The sequence below is a fragment of the Lycorma delicatula genome, chromosome 9 (assembly GCF_047948215.1).
Source record: "Lycorma delicatula isolate Av1 chromosome 9, ASM4794821v1, whole genome shotgun sequence".
Lineage (NCBI taxonomy): Eukaryota > Metazoa > Arthropoda > Insecta > Hemiptera > Fulgoridae > Lycorma > Lycorma delicatula.
Window position 1 is genome coordinate 121267929 of NC_134463.1, and position 13361 is coordinate 121281289.

Genomic DNA, 13361 nt, shown 5'->3' on the forward strand with positions numbered 1-13361 from the left:
CATTTCTGTCCCATCAGATGACCATACTTCTACCCCATCTGTATGCTTCAACCTTTTTACACATAACAAAATAAAATTCCAGTTAGGGCCAATATTTCCATTTCATCCGTCTCTTTACAGTCATGCTGTCCTTGATATCATCTCTTTTTCTTCTTATAAAGGAATTTGTTTGAAGAACAATTTCTTGCAGTATAGAATCATCCAGTATTTTTCAAAAAGCTTCCACTTCATCAGTAATTCCATGTGGTTCTAATTGAGGCCTCAGAAAAAACTTTTACTATGTTTTTGCTGAAGTTTTTGATTTAATTTTAGTAAAATCATTCGTATACCGCTTTGTATTTCCATCTTGGCCCACCATAAATTCAGAATCATTATCATTCTCATCTACTAGCAAATCTTGTTTGGAAATTAAATCGTTGTCTTCAATGTTGATCACTTCATCACCACTCCAATCTGAATCAGAAAAGATTTGATCGTTTTCTTCAACAGAGCAGTCAAATAATGCACTCTCTATATTACTATCTTTCAAATAACTGCACCTTGAAGCCATCTCCCTGACAAAATAAACAAACATTATGATCGATAGAGAACAGCATTTAACAGAAATAAACAGTATGTATGATGCAAAGTCAAGATATAAATTTAAAAATTAAATAAAACAAAACAATAAGCTTAATTATGATAAATAATACATGTTAGATAAGCTTAATTATGATAATTCATCAAAGAAATAAATAAAAATTATAAAACTAGTATTACTACTAAGAAATTATACTTACATTATCAGACGCATGGAAGCAAATCAGATACCAATTCTGCAACAATATACTTAAAAATGTCTCTCTCTCACTAAACATTCACAAACAAGGCTCTCAACACAATGGAGATATTTCTTAAAGTTTAACTGTATTTTATGTAGACAGGCAAGTCAGTGCATCCAACCAAACATTTTTTAGCAGCAAAATTTCCCAACCGGTAGAGCAGATTTGTGCCAACACACCTGGCAAAAGGTTAAACATGACCTAACAATTAAGTTCTTGTAAGATTTGGCTTCTTTTTTAAAAATATTTATATATTTTAAATATTTTATCTTGGTTTTTCTTAAATTTCACATACATCTAAGGAATGATTGAACTGAGACTGTACAAGACTACACTTTATTTACACTCATACATATCATCCTCATTCATCCTCTGAAGTAATATCTGAATGGTAATATCCAAAGGCTAAACAGAAAAAAAATTGTTTTTAAGCACAATTTTGCCTTCCTTTTTGCTTTGCAGTATTACGGCAGAGATTTAATTGGTACATATAAGAATACATTTTTGGAGATAATATGGCTGAAATTGACATTTTAAACCATTTAGACTATTGAATATAGCATATGTTATGGTAGGTTTTCCAAAATTTGAGTGACAACTTTACATTACCACCCAAAAAACTACACTCGGTTCATGTAAATATACAGTATTGTTTATTATTTTCTTATTGTTTTATAACTACTCTTTCATAAACTTATTTTTATTGTCAATGTTTTAATTTTTAAACTACAAGGAACCAATACAGAAATACTGATTAGAAATAGTCCCTTTCATGTCAATCTGGAACTGAGAATAGCACATATCTAGTTTAAACTTAATTTTTTTTTCTTCTGTAAATAGAAGACATGCTGTAAAGTGAAACTGAAGGATTTAGCCAAGATCTAAAATTGATCTAGTGTGTCACTTCCTAAAATTTCAGTATTTGTTTGTATTTATATCTGTTTATTTACTTTGTATTAATTCTTTTTTTTTTATTATTATTTACAGTTGCATTTACAAAAACACTAAATGAAGGAGATGACTTAAAAGTTGTGAGTACAGAAGACATATTAACACAAGTAGTAATTACTGAATCTGACAATCCTACATTAACTACAGTCGACATAAAACCAACATTTACAACAGATGTTGTCAAAACATATTTTGTAACATATACATATTTTAGTACTATGTTGGAAGGTGATAGTACTGTAATACATTCAAATGTTGCTACATCATCTGATATTGTCACTGAAAAATTTTTAATACCTCCCAAAAGATCATCAACTGTTTCAGCCGATTCAATTAATGAACCATCTCCAGCTACATCTAATATAGAAGAACAAAATATACAAAATACAGCTGTTATAAATGAAGAACAAAAAGTGACCAAAACAGAGTTAAAAGACATTATTGGAGACGATGAAAATGATGGTAGTCCAATAAATATATTTGCAACAAAAACATATTTAACAACTTTTACATATTTTACAACATTACTTCAAGATAATGATAGTAAAACACCATCGACTGTTGTTACTTCAAGAACAAGAGTGGTACAAAATATTGTTACAGAATCATTAGATACATCATTATTAGGTTCTGATTATTTATCATCTCTGCGTAGTTCATTAAAAAGTGATCATTTACCGATTACTGCAACAGCTACATTAAATGATGGCCAAAAAATGGAAATAACTGCAGTAGAAGATCCCTCAATAATAATTCGCCCAACAAGTACTGTTTTAAGTAATATATCTCCATCATTTGGAGACTCTGTTAGTCAAACTACTAAAGATGTTATTAAAGGTTCTACGATAATATTTTTTGATGAAAATGATCAGATTGATAGCGCTTCTACTCTGTCTAATAGTAAAACATTGGCTCTTGAAGTCGCTGGTCATACAAAAGTGCCAATATCATCTGTTACAACAACTGAGGAAACTCCGCCGATTATGCCAACAGATTTAACTAATGAAGAATCATTTGCACTGCCTTTAACAACATTGCCAGATAATGTACAAGCACCATCTTATATGACTTCAGTATTAAAATCATCGACGGTTTTAAAAAATGGTGCCACATTAGCACCCGGTTCTCAAGTAATTGTTTTAACAGATACAAAAGGTAATGTAACAGTTATACCGGTATCTGATCCTGTTAGTAAACATCCAGATGGTTCATTATCGGGTACAGGTATTGATGGAGCGATCGCAATGGGTGATCTTCTTAATTTTGGTTCATTAGGCATTAATGGTTTCAGTGCTCTTGGTCCGATGATTAATGCAGTTGCTGGTTTAATTAATAGTAATTTAAATAACGATGTCGGAGATAATGTTAATAAAAGGAATGAGACTGTTATCTTACATAGTGTTGTACCCCCACAAAGTTTTGTCGGACCACAACCTTTACAATTAAGTAAAAATCCATTGTTGACATATTCAGGACCAAAACCACCTTATCCAACACCAGCAGCATTATCTGCAAATAGTCCACTTTATATACCGGTAAACGGATTTGGTGGTATAGATTCAATCGCTGAAGAAAGTCAAAATGTTGATCAGAATCATAATTTATTCCCAGATGTTGATCAAAGAAATAAACCGAATATTGTTTTAGGTAGACCGACAATGGAAAGTCCACTTCTAGCTGGTGGTATACCGATAAGTCCTGGGCAGGTTATAACAACAAACAGTGATGTAATTATTGGTAAACCTGCGATATTAGGACCGAGACCACCTGGAGATTTAAAACATCCACAAAAACCATTTAAAAAAGATGAAGTACCAATTGGTATGAAACCACCCCCACCCCCACTATCATCACCTATACAACAAATTATACCATCAAAATCACCAAAACCAAAATGGCCACTGATAAGAGATCAAGGGCATTCACCGGTTCAAGGACTCTTCCAGTATTCTGCACCTGTAAGAGAACATTTGTCTGAACAAAGTATACTATCATCATCACATGAAAGTATAAATGTAAACGAAGATCATAAAATAATACATAATGATAATAGTTTTGACCAAACTAATAATAATGATTATTTAAATAATAATAACAAATATTATGTTAATGAAAATCATGAATTTGATGTGAATAAAAATCAATATTTTATTAATAAAAATGTACCATCTACTACTATACCAATCGCTAGTCACATACCGACTAATAACCACAATAGACCGCACATACCTTTAATAAATAAACATACAGTGCCACCAGTTAATGAATATAACAATGTATTTCCAGATACAAGATATCCTGATAAAAATCAGCAGTTTATTAATAATCAACATTATAGACCAACAGAACATCATCAAAATAATTTACCTCAAAAACAACATGGAGATATTCGACCAACAAAAATTATATCGCATGTTCAAACATTACGATTAGGAAATAATAATTATAATAATAATAATAATAATGATATTAATTATATTAAACCAGTACATGAACCAGTTATTACACCTGAAAATCATATAATAGAACAATCAACGGTTAATCCGTTATTAGTAAATATACAACCATCACAAGTTGCTAATGTTATTATACCATCTGGTGGTTCTACTGCATTAATTTATAGTGGTGAACCTGAGAAACATAATCAAAAAGGTGAAATATTTAATGATCCTTCACCGTATCCTGATAAAGAAGGTTTAGTCGGTATAGATAGTTTTAGTACATTAACTCCAACACATGAAACCAGTGGTAGTGTTGAAGGTATGACTCATGCTGCTAGGTTACCATCGAACGCAATAAGAATGGATGTACCTGTTGCACCACATGGTATAAATGTAGCATTAACATCATCAACATCATCATCAGCGAATCATGGTCATCCTCAGAGACCAATAACAAATAATCCTGGACAATTTTTACATGAACTACCATCACAAAAACGACCACCAATTAAAGATTTAACACAATTACTACCGCACAGAAGACCGGCAATACCTTCTCTTCACCAACAACAACAAAATCAGCAAATAAACAGTGGTTTAACTTTACATCAAATACAACAGCATTATAATCAAAATCAACATCAACATGAAAAACCATATAAAAGACCACCATCACAAGTTACAGAAAATAATTATTCAAAATATCCACAACCACCGTCAAGTTTAGAAATTATGCAACCACCACCTCCTCCAGCACCATCTGCAACTCTATCGAATGAAAATATATTAAATGGAATATTATCTTCAGAAAAACAGCCATCACAAGAAAATGATGATTTCATTGTGTATGGTGGAAACGATCCAGAGGAAACTGAAAGCGGTGAGATCATACAAGAATCTAATACAAGACCATTAAGACCAGGACAAGTTCATGCAGAAATAGCTAATTCAGCTTCAACAAGTTTACCTATTGATCCAACAGATGATGAAAATTCTCCATTTATAAATTATCATAATAAATATAATATTAATAACAACAATAATAATAATAATAATAACAACAACCACAATAATAATAATAATAACTTTAATAAAGTTAAACCCACACAAAAAATTCATACTGAACTGTATCATACAAATAATCCAATACCAGAAAATGAAGATATCAATATTTCAGTGGTTAATTCAAAACCAGTTCAGTTGGAAAATGTACCAATTAATGGTGATAGTAGTCAACCACCCATTATAAATGGTCGTCCAGGTATAAATAGTTTTGGTAATAGTTCACAAGCAACAGTTGCAATTGGTAAACCCACAAATTTATTGCCAGAAAAATCAATAAGTGTACATGCTAGTATGATAACTCAAGGTAATAATGATGATAAACATACCGATAAAATTTTCCCGACAAATCCAACAAACCCGGTACAGGATTATGATGATAGCAGACCGATAAGTAATTTTGACAGTCAAAAAGTTCATCAACATAATCATCATCTTCATCATCATCCACCACAACACCATTATCATCAACATCATGACAAACCGACACAAATGCCAAATTATATTCCAACAAATCCTTCGATTACTTCTGCACATTTTGATGAAACGGTACCGACAATGAATATCGATGAAAAAGTTCCACCTCCACCATCATCAAGACCATCTCCTACTGAATTCCATAGGTTACCGGATGTCCCATCAACTGTTGATTTAGATGCGCATACTAATACGCCTAGACCGATTATCAGTAATTCACATGATCAGAACGCTCAATTTGATAGAAATTCTCCATCACACGATGAATCAGTTGTGGGTCTAGCTCCTCCACCGCCAGTACCAGCAATATTTAATAAACAAGAAGAATCAACACAACGACCGGCAGGAAATGTTGGTAATCCTCATAGAAGACCGCTGCCACCTAGAGTTAAACCAAGACCACCACCGCCATATAAATTTGAAGTACCTGCACCACCACGACCAACAGCTTCAGCAGTGCCAGTAAATCATCAAGAACAAGTATTTCATCATGCAAATAACAATAATAATAAAGTTCAGAATAATGAAAGTCCAATTATGCCACCTCCACCTCCACCACCACCGATTCCAACCGAAGTATTATCACCTCCAAGACCAGTAGTTGATGGATTTTTTAATAAGTTACCTCCAATATCTCATGAAACTATTGAGAAGATCAACTATGAATGGTCATCTACAACCCACAGACCTGCTTCTGGTATCGGTACTTCAACGACTGATATCCAAATAAATCCAGTTTTAGGTGGTGTATTAACAGTTGAGGAAAATTCAAATGTTAAGCCAGAAGTTATTACAGCCGATACTAAAGTTAATATGAATAATATCATAAAAGGACATCATCCTTATCAGCATCATCAAGAAACAACAGATATTAAAATAACGGGATCGATACCAGCACTACAAACAGTTGTAATCGGTAAACCAGTACCTAATGATATTTTAATAACACCTACACCAGTTAAAAATGATATTATTACAAATAATAACTGGAAGCAATCTTCAATATCTGGTTCTGAAGTTGTTATAAATGAGGATGACCTGTTCAAACGTTCTTCAGTGAAAACATCTTCATTATCATCATCATCATCATCATCATCTTCATCATACAATGATTATGAAAATAAAAGTAGTAAGCCAACTCCAGTCTCTATAACATCTGGTGTTACAACAATTTTTGGTAATTTATTCACGAGACCGACACACACAACAAAAATAATTAAACCTACTAAAGTAACACATAGCGTTATTAGTATGGTTGTTGAACCGGATTACATAGATTTCAATTCAGAAACTAATAAAAATCAAGGTAATATTGATGATAAAGAAGATATTGAAGTTCTTGGTGCGGAAAGTTCTGATCGAGATAATGCCGTTTATAGACCGAACCAAATTATAATTGCCGCACCAAAACCGACTACATTTATTTTAACTCATACACAAACATTAACAGTTACAACTACTGAAACTACTGTTGTCCAAAGTCAAGGTAAAAAACCATCAACTCATACATTAGTTTTGACAAAAACTAAAACATCCACTCTACTCGACACAGTTACAGAATTCCATACTTTGGTATCATCAACAAGTATACTGTCAACTGTTACTAATACGATACAACAAACAACAACAGCAACAGTTTATCCACCGATTCCAACATATAAGCCAGAGGAATATCCACAAATACCACCACAAGTATCAACAACAGAAATCACAAAACATTACCAAGAAGATAATGAACAAATTAAACAACAACAAACATCTACAACAAATAATCCGCATGAAAATGAATCAATATTTGTTGTTATGACCGACAAAAAACAAGGTACAGTACCAGTCATACCAGATTTAAAATCACCACCACCAGAAATACAGATGCCTGATGAAGCAAATGAAGTAAGTCCTAATGTATTATTAGGTGGAATATTAACTCATCCAACATCAGATGCTGAATGCAGACCTGAATGTAAAGCTTCACGTAACGAATTGTGTCAGAGATTAAATGGACACATGAGATGTGTATGCAGACCTGGTTTTGCTAGGATGTTCCCAGACAGGCCTTGTAAACGTAAGTGTTTATTTATTTTGTTTTTGGTTTTTTTTAAATAATAATTTCTTATACATATGAGATTTGATCAAAAAATACACTGAATTAATTTTTCCCAAAAAATCTTTATATATTTATCAATATTGATTTTTTCACCTTCAAGATACCCTTTTCAGATATAATATGAGTATATTTATTCCAGGAATTTTTTTAACCTTCAAAGCACCTCTGGAACGCAATTTCCGTTATGGCATTTAGCTCGTTCAATGATTCTGCCATCTCTTCAATATTGGCAAAACACAATCTTACATGGTTTTTTTAGCTTGGAGAATAGGAAGAAGTCATAAGGGAGCCATGTCTAGGGAATACAGAGGCTGTGGCATTATAACGGTGTTGTTTTTGGGCAAAAATTCATGTACAAGCAGTGAAGTGTGGGCAGGTGCATTATCATGGTACAAGTGCCGTGAATTGTTTTGCCAAAAATCCGACAGTTTTCTTCAGATTGCTTCAAGCAAATTGCATATAACTTCCAGGTAGTAATACTTATTGACTCTCTGATAGTGATTCGGCGATTGTCCATAATCATTTTCTTCACTTTTTCAACATTGTCATGTGCTGCGATGTTCAGGATGTTAATCATCTTCATGGCCCTCTTTGTTCTATTCATAGAAAAACTGTCAAAAGCAACAGCATTTCCAATGCAGTGCTGCACTTTATTCCACTTTAAAGCAAAATTTATGGAAATTCTTTGTTCCATTTTTCCATAAGTTAAAAATTGCCACCATACCAAAACACATATAACCCTTTTTGACAGACAAAATAAACTAAGCATCCAATATGACTATATATATTGTTAAGGACTTAATGTACTTGTTAAGGACAAGTGTACCAACATAACAACAAAAAATTGTGACAATTGACTTCGTGTATTTTTTTATCAAACCTTATATACAATAAAACTTATAATAGCAAAGAATATTAATATTATTTTGCTAAGTAATTTTGTCATGTGTTATTCATTATATAAAAACTGCTGAGATACAAAAAATTATGACAAAAGAGTTTTTCTCTTTTTTTGAATTGTTGAAATCGAGAATCTTTCAATCCTAAGAGCTTTACTTGATAGACTTTTCAGTTTATCTTGTGATAACCATAAGATAGAAATCCCTGGGTTCATAATATACCTATGAATCCCAAAGAAAGGATAAAGAATAACAGAAAGTCGTGGATGATAATTTACTCAAAGAGGACTACAATGTAAGACAACAATTCCAATCAGAATCCAGAGGATAGCTCAAGGCCCATTCCAGGTAATGGATGGATGCGTGTTTTGTCCGCAATACTTCATAAACATTTCTAGTCATGATAACAACATAACATAAACATTTATGGTGCCATTTTGAATTATACAAGATTGAAATAGATTTTTGCATTAGATTTTTGACAAAAGATAAATAAAATTAAAAGCAGTTAGTATATTGCTTAAAACAGTAAAAATGTGTACCTACTATACTTGCATTATTCACTACTTTAGCATAAAGACAATCATTTATAAAAAGAGTATGGATGTAAAAAAATAAGTGATGTAGAAAAGCTTTTGCACTTTTATCAAAAGGAAGAAAAAGATAAAAATTAAGTTAATAAATACTTATTCAGATCATTAAAAAATAATTCCATGTAGTTCACATCATGAATGGTGGACTTGCTATTTCATAGGTAATAAAAAGCGACTATTCCAGCATTGCTTTTGAAAGGATCAAGGACTATGGAAAATCTAAATCAGATCAATCATATAAAAAATAAGAGTGATGTAATTATGTGAAGGTAATAAATAAAAAAAATTGGTACGCAATAAAATAGATAAATTAAAGGCATTAAGTTGCTAAACGTTTGAGTACATATTCAAGTACACACTAAACAACTATGCAGAAAATTGTAGTCTATCTAATTATTATTAAAATGTCATCAGTAGAGTAATATTATTACCACAAAAAGATATTTTTTTTAATTTAATGTTAAATAAATTGGCTAGAACATCTTTGGGATTTTAGATGATTTATTAATAATAGACATTGAATGAGTAATAAGGTCCCTTTTTTTGTAGGCTGAAATATTTTGCATTGCAGAACAAAAATAAGTGTGATGTCAAGTTTGATACAGGTGGTTATTGTATTTAAATAATTACTGTTATGAATAACTTTAAGAATTATTAAAAGGTTTTTATGGATTATTATAATACATTTTATTGTAAAATAAGAGTTACTTTACCTTCTTCTGAACTAAAATGAGATTTTTAAAGTTATAGATTTTAATAAACATTATTATAACTTTCAGCTTAGAATAATACTTTTGTATTGTTAATAATATACTGTAATTCATTTTTAAAAAGTTTTCAATCTTTAAGTATCAAGGATATTAAAATTCTAGTATTATTTAGTATTTGTGAATATCCTACAGTAATTTTTGGGTTTTTTGATAATGCCATTAATTTTTCTTTCTATTTTTTTCATTATAAAAGACATTTATTTAGGTTTAATTTTTATGCTTATGTTTGATGAACTTTAATATGTGGTATTTTATTGTTTTTGTGGTTTTGTGTGTCAATTTATAACATTCTACTTTTTTGTAGCTTAATTGCACTTTTTTTATTATCATCTTTCAATTAAACAAAAGTTTCATGTTTATGTTTTAGCTACTTATACATACAGTATGAAATTAGGATTGGATCGTTATGGTAAAGAAAGCATAAAATATACAAAAACGTTGGAGGATGTTAACTCATCAGTCCACCAACAGTTAACAGAAGCAACTCGTGAGGGTCTTGATAGAACAGTGATGCAATCTGATTTAAGAGATATTTATCATGGAATTGGTATAAGTGGTTTTGAAAAGTCTACAAAGAAACCTGACCAAGCTGTTGTTAAATTCTACGTACAGGTAAGAGTGTATATTATACTACAGTATTACTTTTATTTGCACTTATTTATATTGCTGTTTGTTATGTTTAATTACTTTTAATTTTTTTTGGTAGATGAAATTTTCTTTCACCTACCAAAAAATTTAGTTTAATCAGTTTTGAGATTATCACCTCTTTAGATATTTTTTAATTTTTATAAATCGCATTTCTTATAGTGTAATAATTTTGTTTCTCTCACATCATCCCTAATCGCAATTTCTATGAAGATAATCTGTTTAAACAGGGAAGTGGAATGATCAATTCTGAATACTGAAGCAAGGCTAGGAAGACAGTAAAGAATCTTCGTGTATTACATTTGACCAATTGGGAAAGGGGATTTAAAATAAAATAAATCCAAATTCTACAGAATAGGGATCAGAACAAATCATTTTCTAAAACATAAAATAAATTATCTTAAAACTTAAGAACCATGCAATCTGTAAAAACTTTATTTCTTTAAAAAAAAGAATTAATATTTACTCTTTTAGTATTTCCTACTTTTAACTTAAATTCATCCATATTGTTGCTGTCTACTTCATTGAATAATCGAGCACATCTCTTTGGGAGACACAATTCATTGTACTTTTGTGAAAAAAGATCTTGTATTCTATCGTTCACATCCAGAATTTGGATTGCAAATTCAGAAAAATTAATGCCAACCTAACCATTAATTACTTTGTAACAAAACAGCACATTGCAAACTGATCCCCTTATCTTTAGCATTGAAACACATAATTTTATGCAATCATTTTCATATCAATATTTTATGGATCCTTTCAATCAAACCTTGAAGGTACAATTTGGATAATAGTCAACTTTGGACAGCCTCAGTCTTATTGCTTGTCATCTCTCTTTGATAGTTCTAAATGACAGAATAATATTCCTACACGACCCTTACAATAATTTTCTGTAGTTTTGAGATGGTATTAGCAGTGTAAAATTTTCTGATGATCTACAGAATAATCCTGAACTACTTTCAGGCTTTAAAACAATTTTACAACATGATCAATATGTAAGTTATAATTTAAGATTGAAATCATCCTTAGATCACGAACACTGGATTCACACTGCATTCTCACACTCATGTAGCTGTAGGTATATTTTACAGTAATAATCTTTCCGATGTGTATAAGTCATGACCAGTGTCTTATCAAGATTTAAAGGCAGTTTGTTTTCAACATATCACTCATATCCTATCATCATTACTCTAGAGAACTGACATACCATGCTATATGCTGTATAACTTGATATCTCTGGCAAATAAAAGAACATTAGACCTAATATTTTCAATTATTCATTGATATACAAAATAAAAAATAAAGCTCATAGATTAGATCCTGTGCAACAACAGGTATGTCATTTTATTCACCTGAAACTTCACCAATCACTCTAACATGAAATTTCCTCCTTGTTAAAATAAAATTAACGTAAAATTTTATCCACCTCAATGTCTATCCAGATAACAAACATCTAGAAAGTTTGATTATTAGAATGCCATATGGAGCAGAATCAAAGACTTTATGAAAATATTACAGTAAGATAATCTCAAAATCAGTAATACATTGGAAAATTCATGTGTCAAAAGTTAAAAAAATAACAAATAAATAATATATATAAAGGGATTTTTGACTGGATTAATTTAATTTTTAAGTTTAGTAGGCTTATATTAACTGTATAGGTTTTTTCTCATATATTTTAGTAGGTTCTGTTATATTTTAGCAATATCATTTCCTCTTCCTACCAGTTTACTTTGCTATGTACAGAAACATGATCTCTGTTCTCTGAAGCACAGATTACTTCTTTGTTACATACTGGTTCAACTGAGTTCGGTTCAACTGAACAATTTTTTACTTTTATGATAATTTATTTTTACCTAAAAAAAGGAATACATATAAATTTATAAATAAAATGTGTGTTACATAGAAAAAAATTGGATATATGTTTTGACAGGACAAGTAATAGTCAAATCTTCTGATTAGATAAAATGATCATTTAAATATTTAATTTTTTTAAATTCAATAATGTTCAACTAATTTTTTTGATTTAAACTTTTGTAATGACAGATTTAACCCAATTTTATAATGAAATATTTGTAAAGATTTTTCTTCAGAATTTTTTCAGCATTATTTGGAGTCATTCAGAAAGCATGTTACTGAGAATAGTCGTAAAGATGACTGACTATTTTGAAGTTTTATCAATAGTAATATTATAAAATTTGGTTCAGTTTGTAATTAACCAAAGTTAAAAATTTTAATTAATATCATCACCAGCTGTCATGAACAACATATAGTAAATTAATTATTTTTACATATTAAACTATTATTCAGTTTATGCATTTTACAATTATGTTACATACAGTTCATTATTTTTATATCTGCAAACAAAAATGGAGGCCAAGATTATTGGTTAGTTACACCAAGCCAAATACCTTTGTTGCAGTAATTTTGAAAAGCCTATAATAATATCTTCTGGTGATATCTTTGCTGACCCCTTGAAATACAGAACTCACTTTCACTTACCCAAAATCAACCCCTTCTCAATTAGAACAGTTTTACCCTTTGACTTTTTCAAAAACAACATTAAAAGCGATTGCTCAGTTACAGGGGCTT

The 13361-nt window shown here is 30.6% G+C and overlaps 1 protein-coding gene across 2 annotated transcripts in view; it reads left to right on the plus strand.

Moving 5' to 3' along the window:
- The window catches only part of LOC142329683 (uncharacterized), a 75606-nt gene that overhangs the window by 22428 nt on the left and 39817 nt on the right, over positions 1 to 13361 (plus strand). For both annotated transcript variants that reach the window (XM_075374381.1, XM_075374382.1), the window contains exons 4-5: positions 1809 to 7817; positions 10489 to 10733. In XM_075374381.1, the coding sequence (XP_075230496.1) occupies positions 1809 to 7817; positions 10489 to 10733 (6254 nt within the window). The remainder of the gene's footprint in view (positions 1 to 1808; positions 7818 to 10488; positions 10734 to 13361) is intronic.